The 26,612-nt window shown below is 35.8% G+C and overlaps 1 protein-coding gene across 2 annotated transcripts in view; it reads left to right on the forward strand.

The window, feature by feature from the left end:
• The window catches only part of LOC125681283 (sodium- and chloride-dependent glycine transporter 1), a 58,558-nt gene that overhangs the window by 14,275 nt on the left and 17,671 nt on the right, over positions 1-26,612 (forward strand). For both annotated transcript variants that reach the window (XM_048921307.2, XM_048921308.2), the window contains 6 exons: positions 2,303-2,492; positions 2,844-2,975; positions 11,647-11,971; positions 16,489-16,621; positions 17,185-17,319; positions 19,289-19,517. In XM_048921307.2, coding sequence (XP_048777264.1) covers positions 2,303-2,492; positions 2,844-2,975; positions 11,647-11,971; positions 16,489-16,621; positions 17,185-17,319; positions 19,289-19,517 — 1,144 coding nt within the window. The remainder of the gene's footprint in view (positions 1-2,302; positions 2,493-2,843; positions 2,976-11,646; positions 11,972-16,488; positions 16,622-17,184; positions 17,320-19,288; positions 19,518-26,612) is intronic.

The following is a 26,612-nucleotide window of genomic DNA, read 5'->3' on the forward strand; positions in this document are numbered from 1 at the left end:
CCGGGATTCGAACCCGGGCCCCCTGAATCTCTAGTCAGGTGCTCTACCAACTAAGCTAACTGGCCACCAGCGATCGAACCCGGCTGACCGCTACAATAGGATAATTTTCAATATCTTTCATATTGATTTGAAAGATTTTAAATTTCTCAAATCCAGTCAGGAGGAGAAAATGTTGTACATCATGTCCACCACCCATGCGTTGTTGTGGAAGATCTCCTGAGCTATTGTGTGAGGGTGTTGTGGAAGATCTCCTGAACTATTGTGTGAGAGTGTTGTGGAAGATCTCCTGAACTATTGTGTGAGGGTGTTGTGGAAGATCTCCTGAACTATTGTGTGAGGGTGTTGTGGAAGATCTCCTGAACTATTGTGTGAGAGTGTTGTGGAAGATCTCCTGAACTATTGTGTGAGAGTGTTGGGGAAGATCTCCTGAACTATTGTGTGAGAGTGTTGGGGAAGATCTCCTGAACTATTGTGTGAGAGTGTTGGGGAAGATCTCGTAAACTATTGTTTGAGGGTGTTGGGGAAGATCTCCTGAACTATTGTGTGAGGGTGTTGGGGAAGATCTCATAAACTATTGTGTGAGAGTGTTGGGAAAATCTCCTGAACTATTGTGTGAGAGTGTTGGGGAAGATCTCGTAAACTATTGTTTGAGGGTGTTGGGGAAGATCTCACAAACTATTGTGTGAGGGTGTTGGGGAAGATCTCCTGAACTATTGTGTGAGGGTGTTGGGGAAGATCTCGTAAACTATTGTGTGAGGGTGTTAGGGAAGATCTCCTGAACTATTGTATGAGGGTGTTAGGGAAGATCTCCTGAACTATTGTGTGAGGGTGTTGGGGAAGATCTCGTAAACTATTGTATGAGGGTGTTGGAGAAGATCTCGTAAACTATTGTATGAGAGTGTTGGGGAAGATCTCCTGAACTATTGTGTGAGAGTGTTGGGGAAGATCTCGTAAACTATTGTATGAGGGTGTTGGGGAAGATCTCGTAAACTATTGTATGAGGGTGTTGGGGAAGATCTCGTAAACTATTGTATGAGAGTGTTGGGGAAGATCTCCTGAACTATTGTGTGAGAGTGTTGGGGAAGATCTCGTAAACTATTGTATGAGGGTGTTGGGGAAGATCTCGTAAACTATTGTATGAGGGTGTTGGGGAAGATCTCGTAAACTATTGTATGAGGGTGTTGGGAAAGATCTCCTGAACTATTGTTTGAGGGTGTTGGGGAAGATCTCCTGAACTATTGTGTGAGGATGTTGGGGAAGATCTCCTGAACTATTGTGTGAGGGTGTTGGGGAAGATCTCCTGAACTATTGTATGAGGGTGTTGGGGGAAAATCTCGTAAACTATTGTGTGAGGGTGTTGGGGAAGATCTCGTAAACTATTGTATGAGGGTGTTGGGGAAGATCTCCTGAACTATTGTGTGAGGGTGTTGGGGAAGATCTCGTAAACTATTGTTTGAGGGTGTTGGGGAAGATTTCCTGAACTATTGTGTGAGAGTGTTGGGGAAGATCTCCTGAACTATTGTGTGAGGGTGTTGGGGAAGATCTCCTGAACTATTGTATGAGGGTGTTGGGGGAAGATCTCGTAAACTATTGTATGAGGGTGTTGGGGAAGATCTTGTAAACTATTGTATGAGGGTGTTGGGGAAGATTTCCTGAACTATTGTGTGAGAGTGTTGGGGAAGATCTCCTGAACTATTGTGTGAGGGTGTTGGGGAAGATCTCCTGAACTATTGTATGAGGGTGTTGGGGGAAGATCTCGTAAACTATTGTATGAGGGTGTTGGGGAAGATCTCGTAAACTATTGTATGAGGGTGTTGGGGAAGATTTCCTGAACTATTGTGTGAGAGTGTTGGGGAAGATCTCCTGAACTATTGTGTGAGGGTGTTGGGGAAGATCTCCTGAACTATTGTATGAGGGTGTTGGGGGAAGATCTCGTAAACTATTGTATGAGAGTGTTGGGGAAGATCTCGTAAACTATTGTATGAGGGTGTTAGGGAAGATCTCCTGAACTATTGTGTGAGAGTGTTGGGGAAGATCTCCTGAGCTATTGTATGAGGGTGTTGGGGGAAGATCTCCTGAACTATTGTATGAGGGTGTTGGGGAAGATCTCGTAAACTATTGTATGAGGGTGTTAGGGAAGATCTCCTGAACTATTGTGTGAGGGTGTTGACCTCGGACAGAAGTTCATGAGGTCTTGCACACCACCTCAGGGCAGTAATTTTGACTGTTTCCTTGACATGTACATGAAATAACTGTATAATATTGGTCTCCACCAGAGTAATGGAATCTTGATTTAATACAGGAGAATTTAGCCAGTAGTGAATCTGCTTCTGCGTCGAGTAGCCACCAAAGCAGCCTGGATAGTGGGGATGAAAATGTCGGACGAGGAAACTGGTCGGGCCGGCTAGACTTCCTGTTGTCTTGCATAGGATATGCTGTGGGACTGGGGAATATATGGAGGTTTCCTTATTTGTGTTATCAAAGTGGAGGAGGTATGTGAATTATCTTTATTGTCATGTTGTATGGAAAGTTACATGAAATTACAATGAAATAGGTTTACTTTGTCAAAAGTGAAAGAATCGTTCAATATTTTGTCATCATCAGTTTGCTAATGTGATAATTAACTGTTGATGATTCTTGGTTATTTTCACACTTTGTTGTCTTAATCTCTCTGTTTATTATACCCATTGTCATTATTCAATGTTAAATCTAGATTATCACCACAGCAATTTGTTCACAATCAAATGAGCGAAAATTAGACTGCCACCAAAGCCAGGTGTTTTAATTAGGCTCCAAATTTTCATCTGAGTCTTTCAATTTTTTTCCCAATATTTTTATTATAGGGGCATTTTTAATTCCGTATGTGATTTTCCTGATCCTGTGTGGGATGCCATTATTCTTCCTGGAGGTCAGTTACGGCCAGTTTGCCAGCCTGAGCCCCATCACAGTGTGGAAAATTTCCCCGCTCTTTAAAGGTCAGATTCATTTTCAAATTGAAGGGTGTCAGCTGGATGTCATATTTTGAAAATAGCCAAACACAAGTGCGTATATGACAGAAATTGTTGTTTCGCTGCCAAACTGTTTAATTACTGTCACGATCTGGAGAGATTGACGTGCACAGGAAAACTGAATATATCAAACTGTGAAGGGGATGGGGAGTATTACGTCTGTCATGTTGGAATAATATGATAAACGATATGTTGAAACCCTTAAATGATGCAACAAACGCAGTTAGATTTGTTAGATAATCTTCTACATGTAAGCTTACCTGAGATTATGGATCAAGTTAGCATTTTTTAAAATTGAAATATATATATGTGTCTCGTAATGCACAAGAAAGAGCTGTACATAAAATTGTCTAGCACAGATACAGCAAATTGACACAACTAAGATTTTCTTAGTTCCCAGCAACATCTGTCATGTATTGTCATTCAAAAACCAGTTATTAAACTAATTTTCAGTCCCCAGATTTAAGGACACTTGATACAAACAAAAAAATGGATAGTTTGTAGTGTGTTTTAAATAATGCATTTGTTCCTCTCTGTGTTGATGAAATCCCCCTTCATCTATCACATCTACTATACCCTCTCTACTTTCATTTCACTATCTAGGCATCCCTCACAACTTCTGATTTCTCTCTGAGAATTAAGCCACTCAGTATTGTGCCTAGTGAAATATCATCAATATAACCTGGACATAAACATAGATACTGATGGACATCTCTGTGTGTGGTAATGTACATGTGGCAGGCTGGGTTGTTAATTACATGCTAGCCTGGGTGAAGTGATGCCTTAATTAGTGCGATGATGTTCCTATTGACTAGTCAAACCCAAACATTTAATAATCTGATATTATTAACACACAAGTTATCATTGCTATACTCATCTTAAATATACTTAAGGTAGCTCCATCCTCATGTGAATTATCAATACTAATGGTTAAAAGTGGAAAAACTTGATTAATTTCCACTCAATATAGTTTAATTTAATTAATAACCAAAGAAAATGTATATGTTGCCACCTTTTTAAAGATGTCAGATGTACAAAAACAGAAGTACACATCAACATAATAAAATCACACATTTTCGTTAAACAGAATAATATAAATTGATAAAAACTTGTCGAAATGACAAAATCAATTCATAAATATGTATAGATTGATTGTGGATATTAGGGAAACCAATGTATAATAAACATCCAGTAAAGAAAATTCCAGCATAGGAGTTATTGCCCTTGACAACTTTTTTAAAATCATAGTTAATTGATTATCAATGGGAAATATAAACTTTTTCAGTATTAATAGTTTATCAGATTTTTTTATTATATCCAGTGAATGAAATTCCTCAGAAAGATATATTTCTATCATGCGCAAAGTTTAATTAATTAAGATTTTTGCAAAAACCTATGACATCACATGAGGATCGATCAACCTTAACAAAATTAATTGTACATGTATATTAAGTTTATCATTGCTTTACTCATCTTAAGATATACTTAACAAAATTAATTGTATATGGTAAGTTTATTATTGCTTTAGGCCATCATTAAAAATATTTTTGTTTGATGTACTCTGACCCATATTTTCAAGTCGGGTAGGTAGGTTGGTATTTTTTTTTTTTTTTTTTTTTTTTTTTTTTTTTTTTTTTGAAAATCAGATTTACAAATTTTCTTATGTTTTCATTAAACACATAACGCTGCCAGACAGAATAGAGTTTAGAACAATCATTTTGTACACATTGTATATAATACATGTAAATCTTCCAATGTCTCCTGAAATTTACTCAGGACGTTTTGCATTCGTCACGGATGAGGACCTCTACAGTTGTTAATAAATAAATTAACACCCCTTTTTTTTACCACTGGTCGATTCCGACATTTATAATAGCAATCACTTGAACACTTTAATGTGATCCACGAATATCCAAGTGAATTGCATGATGACAGCAATTTACAATAAGTTTTAATATTACCAAATATAATTTTAATGCAGACTTTCCCCGCATCGTTCTAATTGTTGTGACGATCGTGTTCCATTCGTGTGTCTCAGTTTAGGAGCAAAGTAAAAGTGCCGTTCACCTATTAAATCGTCATAACATTTAAATAGTCCCATATCAAAATAATATGCATGCCTTTTCAGAAATATAGACTCCGACTCGTGGTCCGCCATAATTTTGGTGCGCTATCCCACGTGATTTTTTATTTAAATAACATGACTTTCAAACTTTTGTACATAAATACAATCAGGTCTCGACGGGGGAGTTCGTAGCTCCTTGTTCTATCTTGTTGGTAGATAATGTGGTAATTTGGAGCTGTGATGAGGTATATTTGATCGTTCACATAGAAAAGTGTTTGAAAAGTTCCCGGATTAACAAATGGTCATTATCAAAGTGAAAGTAGAGCCGAAAGACGCCCTAAGGACATTTTGATAACAAGAATTCTGTAAAACAACTAGTCCAAATAAAAAAAAAATGGCATCAAGTTTAATACTAATTCGAAGAAAGTTTATTTTCCAGGGAGCAAATTTTAAAAAAAATTAAAATTTCCAAGTGCGGAAAAAATGATCGGGTCGGGGCAAATTTCATGGGTCGGTCGGAGTACATCAAACAAATCAATTTTTATTTTAAGCCTTACTCATCTTAAGATGTACTTAACAAAATTAATTGTATATGTTAAGTTTATCATTGCTTTACTCATCTTAAGATATACTTATGCTAACAAAATTAATTGTATATGGTAAGTTTATTATTGCTTTACTCATCTTCAGATATACTTAACAAAATTAATTGTATATGTCAAGTTTATTATTGCTTTAGGGCTCTTCCATTAAAACATATGAGGTACCCGGGGACGGCAATTAAAAAAAAATCTATGGGTGCTTGTCATTGGTAGAAAATTGCATATATGGTGGGTACCTACTGCCAGAAAACTGCATCTGTGGGTGGTTGTTTTGATAAAATCTTTATTTTTTACCGAAACTGAGAGGAATGCAACAAGAGAAGGGATGGGTTGAAAGTAGAATGTGAAACGAACGCCGTTTTCTGTCTTCATTTTATCTCGGTCGATGAGGTTCCGCGATCCGGTTATTGTTTCCAGTTTGACTCTAAAATTATAGCGACCGGAAATTAGGATTATCTCCCTTGTCCAAAATGGAAAACGAACCGTGCTCGTGGTCCATTGAAACGGTTTTTGATTTTTTCTTGCTGCAATAATGTAGCCCTATCCATTTTTTTTTTATTCTGACGTTTTCGGGATGAGGCTACAATTCCATAGGATCTCCATAATGGTGCAAAATAATTTTATGAATAACCGATAATAAACTCTGCACTGTGTATTAGTCCCAAATGTTGTTTACAAATTACACCAAAAGGAGTACCAACTTTGTGCTCGGGCATGTCTAATAAAGGTGTTTTTCATTAAATATAATGTTCAGCATGCAAAATTCTTCGTCTGCTCCGCCATGCTTGTTATCGCGAAATCTCGTAGGTGGATCTAATGAAAAAGCTGAACATTGACAATCGGCGCGAAAATGTAGTTACTTGAGCCACTTCGACAAAGAAAGGAAAATCATATTGTTGCAGAAAGAATTTACAATCTGCTGTTCGGTTTTTAACTTGATATTAAATTCAAACCTTTTCAATACCGACGAAATAGCTTTTGCCTCCATATTTGTCCATTGATGTAGATACTACTTTATATGACATATGCAAATGACTTGACCATCGGAAGTTGAAACTTCAGTACATCAAACATGGCGCACAAATATGAATCGAGAAATTGGAATTTATCGAAATTGTTGAAAACGGTAGAATAGAGCCTCACAAATCTTAAGTTGCAGGTTGTAAATTTATATATTGACTAAGAAACATAGAATATCATTTTATTTATGTAAAGAGACACATTTTCTTGTTTTTTAATACTCAAAATACTAGTCAATTTTAAAACTTTTAATAGTTGTTTTTGAACATTTACAATACTAGACTTTTTATGAACAGGTAGACTTATAAAATTAATTTAGTTCATCATGTTTAAGAAAGACAGTCTTGATAAAATAAATTGATGGTTCTATGATCAAGCTTCATTGATGGCCAATTATTTGAATGGTGATGACACCCAAGATACTCTTCTTCTCTTTACTATCATGCTTGGGAACATCTGAAAATAGACCTCTATTCAGGGGTTATAAATAGTCATTCATACATATTGAATTTAAAGAAAAAGTGTATTTCACATTTATTTCACTTCTTTGGGTGGTGCCGCACTAACTAAAATTGCTTCTGTGAGTGGTCCCTCATTACATTTTTATGCTTCTATGGGTGGTTACCCAAATTTTAAAGTGCCTTCCCCGGGTACCTCATATGTTTTAATGGAACAGCCCTTACTCATCTTCAGATATACTTAACAAAATTAATTGTATATGTTAAGTTTACATTGCTGTACTCATCTTCAGATATACTTAAAAAATTAATTGTATATGTTAAGTTTATCATTGCTGTACTCATCTTAAGATGTACTTAACAAAATTAATTTTATATGGTAAGTTTAAATTGATCAGGAAGTGACATATGTGAAAATGACTGAACAGCAGTATATGATTAGTATTGGAAAGACCTGAAAATATATGACAAAAATTAACTCTTGGCATGATGACAGTAGAAAAGAGAATATATGTGTGATGATTAATGAAATTGCATAATCTTTAAAGCCTTCACTCATAAAAATCGTACAGTTATACTTGAGATCAGGAAGGAAGTGCATGTTTACTGAAATTATCAAATTTATAATCCCTAGTTTTGGGATTCAGAACATGTCTTTTTCCCTTCGAAACACATAGTACACACATCTTTGTGGATATAGTTATTAAATAGATCACAGTGTGTGCACCAAATCTGTGAGGCCTTCAAGACCACACTAGTATGTCTGGTACACAGGTGGACACATGCTCTCTCTCACCCGCTCCCTCACCATTCTGTAGAGTCAGTACTGGTATCATTGAAGTAACTACACAGATAAACAGCTGGGTTTCTCATTTTCTGCACACCTGTTACTCCCTCAATCGCCTCACTATAGAGCTAAATGAAGTTCTGTTACAGTAATTAAGATAAATCAGGGGGTTCCAGGGTGGGGCAAATTTGGGCATAAGATAAAAAGCAGTAGTAGGAGTTCTTAAATGATGTCTATTCCTCAACATCCTCCTCATTGTAAATAAGGGAGAAACATCTTCAGACCCAAAACATATTGATGCCATTGAAAATTAATCTAAATTAATTAAGGCAATGCTTTTGAAGTTCATGGACACACAAAAATGTACTCTCTTTTGTATTTAGTGAGTGAAGAGCTTTCTTTTCTAATAAAAAAAAAATCTCTGAATCTTAAACTAAGAAGTAGGTACAGTTTCTAAAGTCATCTGGCCCAAAATATTGATGATTTCACTTGGAGCTCAAATCCTGGCATTCAATTAAGGAATAGATTAGCAAACCCAAAATTTGCTTAGTTTGATCAGCAAAATGATTTGTGTCATATGACGAGAGCTTGAAGTTGGCATAAAATTGCAAAAATGCCATTTTCAATGAAAATATCCACAAATTCAGGTGGTTTTCCTTTCAGAAAACATACAGCGCATGCATCGAGCACATTCATATTGAAGCATGTTTTTCATCTCAAAATAATACACAATATATATCATTTTTATTTTGCTCGACAAATGCGCACATCTTTTCCTGAGCAATAATTTGTATGACATTTGACAGTTTTCAGGCTTATTTTGAGAAAAAGGCGGGAAATGTCTTATTCATGATGTCATAATGCTATCCATTTAGGACTTTCATTCTGATTTTGTTGACATAGTATACCTGGCATTTATTTTACTTTCTTAAAACGCTGATTAAGGTTAATTCCAGACACATTTTATAGAGAGAAAATTTTTGGGCCTTTTTATGTATACAACCGTACCTTGTTCTTTCGGAATTAATTAGTTTGCACTGCAACATCATTGATAAATGAAATGATGTTTGTTTTGCTTGTAATTTTAAACTGACAGTGTGCATTGTGTTTATTCTAATAAGGAAGTTTTAGTTTGGAGTCTTTGGGATGGACAAATTATAGAACAAAGTGAATTTTATTTTTCTGCATGATCACCAGTGGAAGAGTGTATTACCAATATCAAGCTACTGTTTGAAGGAATAATCACACGAAAGGATTTTACACAGAGAGATTAACTAGATGTATCAGTATGACACAAATGCCCTATATTCCAAATATTCCAAGTTTGAATTATTTGAAATTCTAATGCAGAGATCCGAGAAATGCCGAGTCTCTTATTCTCCAATATATACAGATTATTTTATTAAAAGATTATTGAAACAGTGGTACATATTTCTCCACAAGAAAATAGATATCAAATTTCATAGAGACCATATCAGTTTCATGTCGTCAACCTGATTTAAGAATGTAAATTGCATGAAACAGCTGATAAAGGTAGACTATTTATAAATGGCTTTTCCATAATTTTGCATACTGTTTTTACACTTACTGTTTTGTTAAAACAACAACAAAATCAATGAGTTGATAATTTTATTGACAGATCATAAAAATTAATCAATATATGTGTTACAAATTTATAAATGACTGAAGGCTTATTTGACATTCAACAAAAAACTCAATTGTCTTCATTCCAAGATTGATGCACATTAAAACAGATATGGTGCATCTTCACTAGCCAAGGGTTTACGATCCACTCCACTTCTCTACAAACCCTTGGCAGATTTAGTGCAATTTTCGTAGCTTCGAGTTGCACCCTTTAGCGGATGGAGAAAACAACCCTGTTTGGATTACATCATGCTTATCCCTTGGCTAGCGAAGATGGATATGGTGATGTACAGACAAGTAGATTGGGTTTTTTTGGCCAGAAAATGACAGATGGAAAGGGGTAACACTATATGCCCCCACGTCCATATCATGAGGGGGACTAAAATCCTCTGATTGAATAGGCTTACATTGATGCTAATATTCTATTTGACTGGGAATTATCAGTCCTTTAGAAAGTTGTTGATATGGTGAATAACCAGTCCTTTAGAAAGTGAATAAGTGAATAACCAGTCCTTTGGAAAGTGAATAAGGTGAATAACCAGTCCTTTAGAAAGTGGTTGACAAGGGGAATAACCAGTTCTTTAGAAAGTGAACAAGGTGAAAAACCAGTCCTTAAGGAAGTTGTTGACAAGGGGAATAACCAGTCCTTTAGGAAGTTGTTGACAAGGGGAATAACCAGTCCTTTTGAAAGTTGTTAATAAGGTGAATAACCAGTCCTTTAGGAAGTTGTTGACAAGGTGAATAACCAGTCCTTTAGGAAGTTGACAAGTTGAAAACCAGTCCTTTAGAAAGTTGTTGACAAGGGGAATAACCAGTCCTTTAGGAAATTGTTGACAAGGGGAATAACCAGTCCTTTAGGAAGTTGTTGACAAGGGGAGTAACCAGTCCTTTAGGAAGTTGTTGACAAGGGGAATAACCAGTCCTTTAGAAAGTTGTTGACAAGGGGAATAACCAGTCCTTTAGGAAGTTGTTGACAAGGGGAATAACCAGTCCTTTAGGAAGTTGTTGACAAGGGGAATAACCAGTCCTTTGGAAAGTGAAGAAGGTGAATAACTAGTCCTTTAAAAAGTGAACATGGTGTTTTTTTTCTCTTCAAATTATTGACCCTGGATTTAAGAGTAGGGCTAGAATTAGGATCAAGGTATATAGGTACAGTGTACATGAATATAGACCCCCAAAAAATCATTTTAAAAATCATCTTCAGAACACGAGAGCAAGACTTTGTGTTGATGGTATTGTTATAGATGTATCCTTATGTTGACTGGATTGAGGTTTGGTTAAGTCATGACCCTGTGGGACTAGGGTGGAGTCATATTATTGGGTAAAAATTTAAAATATTTTTTTAAATCTTCTAATGAAGAATAGCAAGGCTAATGTGACTTGCAGGGCTTGAAGCTAACTTTTTATGTCACCAGTCCAGCCGGACTGATTGGGTATAATTTCAACTGCAGTCTGCAGAAAAATTTACCGGTCCAAAAGAGTTTTTCAAAAATAATTAAACATATTTCGTTAATGTTAATTATTAAAATGAAATTTAACTCAATATGCCTCAGACAATGTTGTAACACTTAAATGTGGGATTTATATTTGCGATCAGATTTGTCCGATATATACAGATCGAAGCATGCCAAATGTGTGTATAAAATTTCATAACTATATTTTCCAAAATGATGCTTTAGAAAATTAACCAGTCCCATCGGACTGACTAAAACAATTTAAACATTTAATGTCAGTCCGCCCGCCAGACTTTTAACCAGTCACAGACTGACGGGCATATGTTAATTTCGAGCCCTGACTTGGGTAAGCATCGTGGCCCACGGACCTCTTGTTTTCATTTGGAAGATGAAAATTTTAGGAATTTATTTATCATTCTCATTTGATTTGATCTGGATTCCCTTCTCTTTGTGCTTTTTTTAGTCAAGAGAATCGTGCTTATTGTCAAGAATATATCATGATGATTGTGGATGTAAAATATCACATGATCTCAATGTATCCAATGAAGATGAGGGAGGAATCCAATGTTATACATGTTGTTTAATAATGACTACACTTTTGTTTTCAGGTGTGGGATATGGTATGGTCATCATATCGGGGATTGTATGTGTGTACTACAACATAATCATCACGTGGACAATCTATTTCCTGTATCACTCCTTCAAAGCAGTCCTGCCCTGGAGTACGTGTGACAATTCATGGAACACGGAGAAATGTTACGTCCGCGGCAAAAGTGATCTGACCAATGGAACAAATGGATACAATGTCTCCAATGTAAACACAACAAACCTCTTCAATTCTTCAGACGTAGCAGTGACTTTTACCGGCTTGACAAGCAATGTGTCGAAATTGAATACATCAGACAGGGTCACAGCCAGCGAAGAGTTCTGGCAGTAAGAATTTTTTGATATAATATGTAAACTAATGACACACACCATGAAAAGTTTCCCTTGTTAATTTTTAGTCCCTTACCAGGGTGTAAAACTGAAGGGAACTATAGCTTTATTCTCCATCTGTCCCTCTGTCTGTCTGTCTGTCTGTCTCATTGTTTTTCAGACTTTTTTCCGTTATGCTTGCATGGATTCATTTGAAACTTGCAGTGTAGTTTCAGTGTGGCAAACTACAGATCAGGTTCGAATGTTGTAACGTTTGATGGACAAGTTTTAGAGAAATTAATTTTTATAATTTACATTTCTTTTTAATTCATTGGGATTGTGTTCCTTTGGAAATGTGGTAAAAGTAGGACATCTTAATGAAGACAGTCGACGAGCCTTGATTGCTGATTTTGTTAAAAATCACTTGATTAATTTAACATTTCAAGCTCATTAATAGCAAAAGGAACATATTAATGAAAATATACAGTATATCAAACCTGTTAATCACACGAGTATTTTTGCGTAATCGGTGAGGGAAATCTGATGTGTCGGCAGTTCTCAATTTACTGCATTCCTGCAATAGCATTATTCAAAATCAGCCTTCAAACAGTTGATAGTAAGTATAGTACATAGAAGTCCTTTGTAAGTATTGAATATACAAATATGAATGTTTTGGTGTGTTGTTTTGTGTCCCATTTCATCATCATTCATTTTTATTATCCAGTCCCTCTATTAATCCTTATGCAAGGGTGAGGCCTGGCCGTCCTGTCGAGATCGAAGTCTTTGTTTCCATACTTTGTGATCCTAGGCATTGATATCCAATCCTGTAGACTCTAGGTCTCATACGCACGATTATTTAAATATTTCCCCCGTGTACTTTGCACAAAGACTAAAACTATTTCATTCCTGATAAAAACTACATGCATCAATTCATGTATGAATCCTGCCTCAAGTTGTATTTATACTTGGTTAGCTTTTAAAGTGGGAATTATATGTAACACAGATTCTCATTGTTACTTGTAAGTCTGCAATGTAAAAGGTATTATTCAAAGACTATTTGTTGCTTATGTGAGCCGGAGACCTTGACATTTGATCTGAAGAAAACTGTAAAGGTAATTTGTTATAGAGAAGACTCTGCATGTGGCGATTCATTGTGAAAGCTCCCATAGTATTTGAGATGTTGACTGGATCCATAGTTTTCTTACTATGTTTTGGTGACCTTGACCTTAGAAAGAGAGGCCTTTCATATTACATCCACATGTGACAGATTCTTCATGTGGAATTCCATTGCTTTCACCAGTATTTGAAATATCAGTGAGAAATGATTTCTTCTTTCACTTTAATTTTGTGACCTTAAACTTTTGACCTAGAAAACCATAGGAATCGCCCTAAAGTCATGGAAACTGTGTGGAGCTTCAGTGATAAGAGTTGCATTTTACAAATGAGATAATAGTTATAATTATGTGAGGTTGATGTTTTGACCTAATAAATATAGTCATCAAAACTTTTGTTGATGGGACTTGACATATTATTTGATATTAAATCCCCACCACTTTCACTGGAGTGAAGGCTTTGTGGCTTGTTAACCACAGGAATTTGTTTTGACAACCCTGATGACATCAGTATGATTATCATTGCAGTGTTTTGATACTGTGTGGCTGTTTTGAAGTTGTTGTTGTGATCATGGCAGAAATAACTGAGGCTTTTTCGTACAATAAACAACTAATAGCTGGGTGGTAGGGTGACGAGTGAAGATTATGAAGTGAAACAACTACTGACATGGAAAAATTAATGCTGATGTTAACTATAAAACAATGATTTACTGTTCTCATTGCTGTATTTAAACGAAGAGTCTGACAATGAACTATGGGGACGGCCCCTACTAGCTTGGTAATAAGTTTTTAGAGTAAAGCCCATTTAAACATGACAAATTACCTCTTAAGTATAAGCCCTGTGCATTCATACACCAGTATAAACTCATTAACCCTTCCTCGTGTACTCCAAAGTAGGAACTCCCAGTGAAAGTTAATTAGTTTTTAATGCAGCCCAGTTTCAAGGAACAAAACAATTATATCCCTCTTTATTTACCAAGTTCTGTGTCAACCTTAATGGAAATAGCGGTGGATTTCTTACCAACTTCAGATGGTGTGGGGTTTTTGATAAGTGGTAAAAACATGCATGATTTTGTTTAATGTACGAGGTTACATCACAACAAACAAACTTAGGGGAACGCAGGAGTGTAATAAAGTAGCAGGTCATCCAGATCTACTTCAACTGATATTCTATTTATCTTTTAAAAAAAAAAAACACCCATGCAGCTATAAACCCAAAATAATAATTAAAAACAACCCAAAATAAAACACATTGTTACACACCTGAAGTTTTTTCATATTTAAAACTAATACGATTTAGAACCCAACATTTTAGCTGTTAAACCAACTCTCACACTGGTGGTATATTGACCGGTCAACAGTTTATGAACTGGGCAATATAGTCTGCCTTATTTCTATTGGCTGTGTAAGTCACATGATTCTTGGTCTGCTGCTTTGTTTACGTAATGGCGAGGTTCACTGATTTGGCTGATGAAGAAATATAGAATTTATTAGATGAGAGGCAGAGCAGAAACATGAAAAATATAATTATTAATTAGGATATTGGGCAGGATATGTTTTCTTTTAAATTAGTGGATACGATGATAAATGCACACAATCACATTGTCCTGTTATAAGTTCAACAGACCATGTGCATATATCTATTAAAAACAACATAAAAAGAATGAAGGTGTATAACAAGTCAGTTACAGACTGTCTTCTGACAACAGCTGTTTTGTTTGACCCTCGAAAGGATCTGTACCCTCAGCATATGGCTTCGAGTGACAGATTCGTTCTCGGGTCAAACAAAACAGCTGTTGTCCTCAACCTAGTCAATACTATACTAAAGGCCACTCTTGATAGATTTCTATGATAAACTTTGTTTTCTAATGAACATATGGTACTCTTTATTATTGATTTTTCAATTTTAGGTCAAAATTAAATTCTGACAAGGATTTTGCAGTTTTTTTGCTCACATTAAGTGATTTTTTTCTGATTGAGAATTTGTCCATCATTCCAGATATATGAAAAAAAAATTATCAAAGAATTTTATAGAAGAATATCATTTTTTTTTTAAGCTCAGCTCAAGTGAGCTTTTCTGATCACCCGTTGTCCATCTGTCTGTAACTTTTCACATTTTTGACTTCTCTAGAACGACAAAAAGCATCCATGAGTGCAGGGCTTTCAAGTTTGTTCAAATGAAGGGCCATGCCTCCTTCAAAGGGGAGATAATTGCAAAAAATAGGGTCATTTAAAAATCTTCTTCTCAAGAACCACCTGGCCAGAAGAGCAGGGCATCAAGTTTCCTATAAATTTCTATATTTGGGGGTTATTCTTATGAATTCCTATATTTCCTCAAAAATTCCTATATTCCTGTGAAATTCCTATAAATTCCTGTATTTTAGGGTAAGCAAGAAATGTTGGATTCTGAAGCAAAACCAGTACTGTATATTACAAACGATTTGTGTCATCTGTTTGTAACTATACAACATTTACTTCAAAATTCACCTTTCAGGTGTGGCGACCCTGCCCAGCCCAGCTATTCCAGCTTTACCTGCTGGGTTTGTTTTTCTTCCATGCGGGAAGTCAAACAGTCCTGCAGATGAAACTATCCCATGTTCTAACAAGTTTCAAGTTGAGTTTTAACAAGATTTAGTGTGAAAATGCATAAGGATAAAACAAAGTTCAGTGTTAAAACAAAGTTTCAAGAACACTGGTTAACTGAAGTAAATTTAAATGGACACAGGTTGCAGTTTAGATCATAGTGCTAGGTGTCCCATTTGTAAAACAGAAATCGAATGTGTCATTTTGTTAATTGACATTATTTTATTGAAACAATGAAAGTTGTAATTCCTCTTAACTTGTAAATAAAAGGAGAGTGTAGTGAGTGGAGGAGGAGGCTTAAAAGTCCAGAAGTTCTTTGTTAACATCACAGCCTCCGAGGGTAGGTTGGGGCCACAATAGGGGATCAAAGTTATACATACAAATATATGAGGAAAATCTTTAAAAATCTTCTTCTCAAGAACCACTGGGCCAGAAAAGTTTACACTTACATGAAAGCTTCCTGACATAGTGCAGATTCAAGTTTGTAAAAATCATGCCCCCGGGGGTAGGTTGGGGCCACAATAGGGATCAAAGTTTTACATGTAAATATATATAGGGAAAATCTTTGAATATGGACCAGGGTGACTCAGGTGAGAGATGTGTCCAATGAGCCTCTTGTTTAACTGTGGAAAATTTACTGAGCCTGATACGGTTCTTGAACCTACCTCTTTGAAGCATTTAAACTGCTAAAGGTAGTCTTTTGAGCAGCAATGCTGCAATGGTGAGGGATTGAATGTAAACTAACAGTTTCTGAGAGTGGACTCGGTAACAAATCTTTGGTTGCTTGTCAATATTATTGAAAGCCCTAAATAATTACAAAATAAATTGGAAATGTTTTAGGAGAGAAATTTTGCAAATCACGGACGGAATTGAGGACTTGGGCAGTATTCGATTGGAGCTCCTCATCTGTCTGGCAGTGGCATGGATTGTCGTTTTCCTGTGCCTGTGTAAGGGAGTTAAATCATCTGGAAGGGTAAGTCACCAGTCCATATCAAGCTTTAAAAGCAAGCGTAGCGTCTTTGGCCCAGAGCGAGCTCTAAAGATTGGGACAGAAAGAATTCGAGCTACATATATAGGTCAACAGAATTTTCAGCGTCGAATAAAAATCTGCCATAATGACCGTCCTTTTTTATTAGTTGTGAGCTTTTCTGATCACCTTTTGTCTGTCCATTGACTTTTCAAATTTTCATGTTCTCCAGAACCACTGGGCCAATTTCAATAAAACTTGGCACAAATCATCCTTTGATGAAGGGAAATCAATTTGTACAAATGAAGGTCCATGCCCCCTTCAAAGGAGAGATAATCACAAAAAGGCAAAAATAGGGTGGAACATGCTTCCCTTGGAAAAATTCTTGATCCACACATGTATATGTAGTTATGTTAGCTTTAATGGTAGTACCAACACAATTCAGAAGTTAAGATCATCACATTGCAATGTCATTAGATTACAATGATCAGAGTAAGTGATGTGTAAATTGTAAGAACACCATCCATTTGGTCACCATCTGTAATTTTTATGTATATCTGGTTTTGCAGGTAGTGTATGTGACGGCCACCTTTCCCTATCTGGTTCTGACCATTCTGTTTATCCGAGGGGTCACACTTCCTGGTGCCGGAGCCGGAATATACTTCTATCTCGTCCCAGAGTGGGAGAAACTTCTGACATTCAAGGTTTGTTACTTCTCATACTTAAACATGTACTTCAAATGGAAAGAATTTGCTCAGAGAAATAGATTTTAGTCTCGTGCCGGTTTGTAAAACCGAAGGGGACTATAGCCATCTTCTCTGTCCATCCATCCCTCTGTCTGTCAGTCTGTCCCATATTGGTTTTCCAGACTTTTTTCCATTATGCTTGCGAGGATTCATTTGAAACTCTCAGTGTAGTTTCAGAGTGGCAAACTCCAAATCAAGTTCGAATTTCTTAACGATTGATGGACAGGTATTGAAGAAATTGAAAAAAATTATTTTATGTTTTTATATTCATCCGGATTATCTTCCGATGGTTTAGGCTATAAAAATAGGACATCCGAATAGAGGAAAATGACGAATCTCGGTCGCTGATTGTGTAAAAAAATCACTTGATTAATTTTACAATTTGAGCTCATTATTCACAAAAGGAACATGTCTATGAAAATATTTATCAAATCTGTTAATCATGCGTATATTTTCGTAATTAGCGATCAGTTGGTAGTACTGAATATACCTTGTTCCTGCAATCCGATCGCAGGCATTCGAAATCGGCCATCGAACATTTGATAGTAAGTAATTTTATGAACAGGATTCAGAAGTCTATATATGTATTTAAAATGCAGAAATGCATGTTATATTGGAGTGTTGTTTTGTGTTCTATTTGCATGGTTATTTAAATATTTTCCCTCCATACTTTATGTAAAGAAAGTGACCCAGATTTCATGCTTTTTTGAACTGCACAGAAACTGGGCAAATGGTATGTCGCACAATGACAGAGTACTGAATTTTCTTGGTTGCTTTTATAATTATAGTTATCGGACCCAAATTGTGTGTCATTTAGAATAAATATTATATGTTTATGAATTGAATTAAAAATTGTAGAGTTCTGACTCAGGCTATTTCATTCTTGTAATGTTAAAAACTACATGCATCAACTGTAATAACAACAAAACATCAAACTAATTTGATACTGGTAAACAGGGTGACTGGGTACCAATGTTTCAGGTCACAGTTCAAGGTCAAACAACATGAAGTGTATGTTATCTTGAATATTGCATCCGTCAATAAATGTTGGGCCGGTAGGGGACATGTATTGCTTATGCAATACTCTCAGAATGCTTGTTTAAAGATTTGGCGTAATATCTTTGACAAAAATCATTGAAGGTTAAGGTCATGTTTATTCATGTCTTTTGACACATAACTTTACAGTACATATATTTTAGAAGTTCAAACAAATAATGGTATCAAAATCAGCAGTATTTTAAAAACCATATAAGTGGAATTTTTAGTGAGACACAAATTTTGCGATTTTTCCATAAAAATGGGTGTATATATTTAGTGAAAGGTAATTTTAGTGACTTTATAATTCCAGGAAAGGTAACGATTACTTCTGATATGGAATACATTGTTAGCGATATTCAATTTTAGTGATCTCATCATCGATCTTGCTAATAATGCCAAAATTAAATCCTTAAAATTCTGCTTATATGGTATGAACCAGGTTGCAATGTGCCCTGCAGGGTCTTCTAGCGTCATTTCATAGTCACCAAGTTTTTATACCCCATGCAAAGAAGTTGTGGAGGGTATAATGTTTTTGACCCGTCTATCAGTCCCTTTCTTGTCAGTGCAACTCCTCTGAGACCGCACAACAGAATTTCTTGAAACTTTGTAGTTAATAAGGACACATTTTGTAGATGTGCATATTCCCAGAAAATTCTGATTCATTAATTTTTGTTGGAGTTATGCCACTATTGAACTTAGAATTTCGAGCCCATCTGTTCTGTTTTTGCAGTAATGCATAACATTACCATTCATTATGTGAGGCATTTTCAAGCAATGTTGAAGTGTGGGGTATGTGAGCTTGCTCACCTCTGCTCTCTTTAATTATTATATTGATTGATGAAATGTTCAACTATTAGACCTGTAAATTTAAGATTGTTGATGAAAATAGGTGTGGGGAGATGCTGCGGTGCAGATCTTTTACTCGGTGGGTATGGCCTGGGGAGGTCTCATCACAATGGCCAGCTACAACAAGTTCAATAACAACTGTTACCGTGATGCCATGATGGTACCGCTAATCAACTGTGGAACCAGTGTGTTTGCGGGGCTAGTCATTTTCTCTATCCTAGGATTCATGTCTCATGAGACGGGTGTCGACATCACAAAAGTTGTTACACAAGGTATGTTAACTTGTACGTTGTTTATTCAGAAATGACACCTGAATTTTGTAACTGATAATTGATTTATTGTGTTACAGGGACTAGTTATTTTCATTTTGCAAATTTAAAGCAGCAAAGAAGTTTCTTTAGTCTCATTAAAATACGTTTATGAGAAGGTTGTTTATAATATCCTAGCTGTCCATAAAATCCTCAAAGGAATATAACATCAAAATCTTAATTTTTACTATCCATTCTCATGATTCCCCTTGGTAAAACTTGCAATTGAGAGGTCCTTTATGTTACATCACAATGCCAAACTTATAACATGCAGATACCAAGCTATGTTGATGATGTCATAGCTATATATAGAGTGACAATAATGTCTTCAGAATCTCATCACAGTATGAACATTTACAGAATAAGGAAAATTTTTAAGCAATGAACTGTCTATGTGAAATGTTTAGAATTTATTGACGTAATCCAAGGGTCCATTTTACAAAATGTCTTGCAACTTCAGACTATAATTCTGTTTAGGATTTATTTAGCGGTTCCTTTCTTTCAAAACAAATACATGTCAGTTCTCAGACCATGTGCACGTACAGCGAGACCGTCACAGATTTTACACACACACACACACACGGGCGCTTTTGACGGATTTTAATTTTGGTCTTCGTTGTAAGACCTGTTGTAAAATGGACCCCTGGTAGGTTTATTTTATTTATGACAGTATTTTGAAACAAAACAAATTCATGTGCTAGTACGCCATTCACTGAAACAAAAATGCAAAAGTATAACGCTACACCATATGTATTTTTACTAATGTACACGGAATTCAGTATTTAGCACAATTTAATTGAAATTTCTACATTGGAAAATAAAATAAGTATAAAGTGTGGGGAATTGCTGAAGCTTCATTTAAAGCAAGTTTTTTTTAAAGGGACTGATTCACGATTTCCCTCAAAATTTGTTTTTTACTTTAAATGATCAAAATTTGCAGTCTAATATGTTTAGAAGGGTTCACAAAAAAATTAAGGTTATTCATCATGGCAGAAGCTCGTTATAGAAAGTTTATTATTTGTTTTGAAAACAATGATTGAGGTGTGTTATTGTTTACGAAGTTTTCAAAATATATGGATATTGATCCAAGTTTATTATATATATCACATCTTAAGTATACTTTAGGTAAAATTTGTCATTTAAAAGTTAAAATTGATGACTATACAAAATAATGATGCTTTAAATTACAAAATTAATGTTTCATTGGTTTGTTTGTTTACATAAAAAGACTCGAGTCTTTGTTTACATAACACAGAATCAAAGCTAAAATATTGCTCTTATCTTTGCATTCGACAGTCCAAATTCTAGGTGTCAACATTAAATGAGTTATATTTTAATTTTTAACATCAAAAATGAAAAATATTTCTTTCAAAAAATGTGAACCAGTCCCTTTAATACTGAGAACAGCTGTTAAAGGATTGTAGCAGCAGTTTTGATGAACATTTTCTACTAATTTGATCAAAAGTAGTGTTATACTTGTTGATTTTTGACAGTGATGATCAGTTGGTTTGTTCATGTACCATGTGATAACATCAGGCAAAGGCCTGTTCAACTCACCCCGTTATGATTCACAAAATTTCTGAAGAAAACGTTCAAAATGATTTGTAACGTTTGAGAAGATAGATATTAAAGAAGGTGTTGCACAGAAGCGGTAACTTTCCCTAGTCAGAGCTCCATGACTGATATTTCAACACTCATGACGTACAACTGACCTTCATCCAAATTTAAACTCTTTATTACGTATTTGCCTTTTAAACACATGTAGGCTTCACCAGTACTAAGGGCAAGCCTAAAACATTTTTATGTGCCAATACAGTATATAGTCTAAACATAATTTTTGAAATCGTGAAAATTAAATTGTCACTCTTATGTTTCTCTGAGTATCAGACACAAATGTATATGATTATGAGTGTATATTTAATATTGTATACTACTAGAGACTATAAAAGCTACTATACTCATATGTAATATTTTCTACAACTATCTTCTTCCAATAATGTATATGACTGACCACAAAACAAAATGTGGAAAGTTTAATATGCATTAATGAAGTTCAACAAAATTTATGAGTACATACACCTTAAAATATTGATTTACGAATGCAATTTGCTATTGGAATATATATCTTATCCACTCAAATTGTTTAACGGTTATTTACCTTGTTTGGCCTTTACAAAGTTCTCAACAATTTTTTATAAATGGCATGATGCCTTTGTCAACACCTTTCAATCAAAAAAACAAATAAGTTCTCATTAGCAGCCTTCACTTACAGAACACATGTACCGCATGCTGTATTCAGCGTGTAAATTGTTGCAAGTCCAATTCACATCTTCAATTACAACATAAACAAACTAAACAGTGTCCAGGTTGGAGTTTATTTCAAACTCAGCACATTGTAGTAAACAGGAATTTGGCATAAAACATCTATAGAAAATAGAATTGTGTTTCAATGAAGAAAAAAAATCTAGATAGAAAATGTAATACGAAAAAAAAAAAATTATGTGTCCTTTAGGGATTAGAACCCGATCGTTTTAAAGAAGAAAACAGATTTACATTTAAAAGTTGATGACTTAACCCTCTGAGCCATGCAGTAGACTATTAACTTCTTGAGAAAATTAAAGTAAAGGTGAAGTTGAAAATAATATCAGTGAAATTGTTTCGGCTTTTTTTTTAAAATAAAAAATGCCCTCGTGAAACAAATTCCAAAGTGACAGTTTTTTTGTGGAAAACTTGAACATGTTCATGCTAAATTTATTTTGTTTCACAAAGACAGTTTTTCTGAAATTTGGGTATTATACCCCTCTATTTTAATGCTAAAGATCATATAAATTGCTTATTGCTCGATTTAAAACTCAAATTATTTTGGCTAATTCTTGTCAAAAATGTTTGAATCAAAACATAAGTTCCAATTGGCTTTAATCACTTATTTGAATAACTTAATTTTATTGATCTTTCACACAACATCTTTAGGGAAATTAACATAAAATGTGCAACACCTTCTTTTGTCCAATAATACAAGAAGTAATGGGATATGAGCTGCCATAGGGGTGAGATCAAAAGATCGATGTCGGATAAAAAAAAATATAAATTCAAATAGTTAGGGGGAGGGGGATAAAATCTCCCGTAAGTTTCTGTCATCAGTCATCAATTACACAATAGTGGGAAAAGAAAAAAGACAATAATATTACATTTTAATGAACATTTAATAGTTTTAATGTAGACTCTCATTTGTGAATAAACAGTAGAAATGGTATACAGATTTTATTTATAACCATATATTTTTACTTGTCAATCGATTAGTTTCAACATTCATCATATTTAGTTTAAAGGGGTCTTGATGAAAACTATGTGAATTTAGTTTTTTGTTAGACATTGAACTTTTGATCTCACCCCTTACTATACCCATGAAAAATAATATCTCATTGACTGGAGCTGAAAATTTGAGTGTTACCGAGCTTTTCTGATTATAGTTTGTTTTTGTCTGTCACCTGTTTACATTTTTAACTTCTTCTCCAGAACCACTAGTTTTTAAACAACATCGTTTTGATTAAATGGAACTCAAGTTCAAAATATTGGCCATAGCCCCTCCATGAAGAGATTATTGAGCTTGAGTAAAATCTTCTGAAGAACTAACTATTCAAATGAACAAATCTAATGTTAATTCTCATGCGGTGTAGATTTAAGTTTATTTAAATCATGCCTTCTCCCTACCACCATTTGGTCTAAATGGGGGCCACAAAAAGGGTGGTCTGAATGGGGCCACAATAAGGTTGGTCTGAATGGGGCCACATTAAGGGTGGTCTGAATGGGGCCACATTAAGGGTGGTCTGAATGGGGCCACAATAAGGGTGGTCTGAATGGGACCACAATAAGGGTGGGTGTAAAATGTTACTTAGGTGTGTATGCATTACGAAAATTTTTAAAAACATTTTTTTCTCTAGGCTGCAATTTGATAAAACAATATGTTAGCATTCTTATTGTGTAAATTCAAATTTGTTCAAATCTTGACCCCCCTGGGTCAGGATGAAGCTACAGTAGGGGTGCAGAATGTGCTCAGAGACACAAAAAACAAAGAGAAAGTAGAAGCACTGCAGCCCACAAAAAGAAAATAGAGGCACTGCAGCCCACAAAGAGAAAGTAGAGGCACTACAACTCACAAAAAGATGAAGGAGGAGAGATGGAGATTCAACAAGACATTGGCAGAAGAAGAGTCAACTGCACAATTATAGCACAGCTATGGATGTCAATGCCATCTACTAGAAAAGAATTTCAGTGCCAATTTCAACTAATGACGAGAAGATGAGCAAGTCCAAGATTCTATGGTGATGGGGAAAAAACACCCACTTAGGTACAAGTGATCAACTAGACTACATGTCAAAAGAGCAGAAAATGTGCTTGAGATTAGCAATGCCATTAGAAAGGCCTTTGTATAAACATGGGGACTGGGATGTGCCCACATTAAGAAGTCAAGGAGAAGACCAGGCACAGCGATTAACACTGGAGGTCATTGTTAGAAAGGAAGATGGTGTAAACTAGAAGCACAGACAAGATGTAACTTACCTGAAAAAAAGCTGACCTCCTTGTACAGATGGAGAATCTCTTCTGCTGAGCCCCATTTTGACTTGTTATTGTCTAGAATGAAGTGGGGATTATTCAAACCCCCCAATTTTGCAAGCTATGCTGAAAACAACAGTTTGTGAAGACTAGGGAAAAGTCTGATTCAGTTGTAGGGCTATCAATAAGTCTGGTGGAAGGAATGTTGTGTTAGATGCAGGTAGATTTGGGTCAAATGGAGCAGAAGACCTTGGAGTTTTTCCACTTGATGGTGACCTGAGGAAAAAGAATGCAAGGAAATGGGTGAATGGAGGCAGCCACGAGTCTGGGACTAGTTCAAGCATGTCAACAATTAACAGAACTTCAAACGCTTTGCAGGATTTACCAGAGAATTGTTTTATGAGGACAGCAAAGACCTAGCTACAGCAGTACAAGAATGGGGGAGTACAAGAATGGGGAGCAGACAGAAGGAGCATCTTCAGGTGTCAAAGCGAAGACCCCAAGTGGAGGCTGTGAAGCAATCTGCTTGTCTGTTTCCACCAGACCCATCAGAGTGTGAAGGTTTAAAGGATGAAAGATCCTGTATCGGTTGGACATCACCAGACTATGTTGAGGTCCGTAAAGAAGACGTAGATCGATGACCATAGCAGAGGAAAACTGATGTCGGATAGACGGACAGATGATGATGCAGAGGAAAACTGATGTCGGATAGACGAGAGATGATGATGCAGAGGAAAACTGATGTCGGATAGACGAGAGATGATGTATGTAGCTACCAATAGCTGTAAGTAATCATCACATAGAAATATTAAGAACAAATCCATCACAATCGTCTTCTTCTCAAGAACAACAGGGTTTCAATTTTACCAAAATAAGTAGTCATCCTGCCCTGATGTAGTGTAGATTCGAGTTTGGTCAGATTATGGTCTCCAGGGGTCAGAATGGGGACACAAAGGTAATGCATTTTACATAGAAAGACAGAGAAAAATTCTCTTTGAAAAGAGTGGGGCTACATTCCATTCATCAATTGATGACGCTATGCAATTATCTCCAGATCATGTAGTTTGGGTTTTGATGAAATCAAGGGGTCAAAAAGGGCCACGAGGGCACAGTTTTGCATGGAATTTCTATCTCTCTCAATGGAAAGTAAAACAACATCAAACATCTCTATGCATTATACTAGTACATTTAATTATTTTTGAAAATGGACCCCTGGGGCCAGAATGGACCTACCCTAGACTGCAAACCTACACCAAGATGCTGAATTCGATCGCCTACCATTTCAAATAGAGCATTTAAAATGAGGTGGAGTTTCACTCTCTTTTTGTCTGCATTGCTTCTCATCAGTGGTTTCTCTTTCAAAGATCACTCCAAAATTTTTATCACTCCTTACTAGTCACCGAAGTTATCTTGAATGAAAAGTTGAATGAAATGCCTGTTGTGCACAGTTCTGTTTTTGTTCTATTTTTCTTCTTCTTTCTCTCTTGTGAATTTATCCACGGCAGTCTTTCAGAGAAGCTGAATGAAATTCTACAACTGCTAAGGATCATTGTTCTACGTTTCTGGTTGTTCATCCTTTCCTTCATGTTTTGAACGTGGAGTGGAAAGAGAGAGGGGGGTGTTCATATTTTAGTGAGTGTTATATAGAGAACTATGATGTCTTATGATTGATGAACACATCTCTTTCCTGAATATGTATTGTAGATACGACAATGTGTGGATGGTCATCTCGCCCCTATAGTATCAAAAAGAAACAAATGTCTTCAGAATCGTAAACATCCCTATCCCAAAAACCATATATTTTCTCATTTGTTCTGTTAAGACAAATTGATTGGTCTAATTAATGAGACCTTGAAGTTCCCTCAAGAAAGGTCAAATATCTGTAAAAATTGTCACAATTCCCATTCCTAAACCATGTATGAACTTGTTCCATACATAAAGACAAAGTCTGTATTAGACCAAGGTTCTTTCAATTGTATCATCCCCGCCCCCATCATTATAGGAAAGGTGAAATATCTTGAGAACAGTTGAGAGTCCCACTATTAACAATAATATCATGTAGTTCCCACAGTCAAAACCAGTATTAAATAGCATGTTGGACGACTCCTGTCTCCAGTGACAAGTAGCTTCAGATCCTGATATTCCCAAACCATACAGTTTCCTGTTTGTTGTGTCGATATGAAGTAAATGATATACATGTGAGTGTTAGGCCCTGGGGAAGAATAGTGCATGCACTAATCTGGTCACCTTCTTGCAGTAAAGTAGTATTATTATTATCCCTGTGTCTCCATTTTAAGAAAGGTAGAAAAATTGTGATATTTAATTAATTGTTTGTTGGACCAAGTCCTGGGGTTCATATCCATTTCCCATCCCCATTCTTATCTTGGAGGGTCTGATATTCAGAGAATGGTTGAGAGCCTAGCCCTGCCTCTAAATATATCAATTTGCTCTTTGTGATAAGACAATGTGACTGTTACCATGGACAAAGGGGGAGGGGGGGGGGGG

Source organism: Ostrea edulis, chromosome 2 (genome assembly GCF_947568905.1).
Source record: "Ostrea edulis chromosome 2, xbOstEdul1.1, whole genome shotgun sequence".
Taxonomy (NCBI): domain Eukaryota; kingdom Metazoa; phylum Mollusca; class Bivalvia; order Ostreida; family Ostreidae; genus Ostrea; species Ostrea edulis.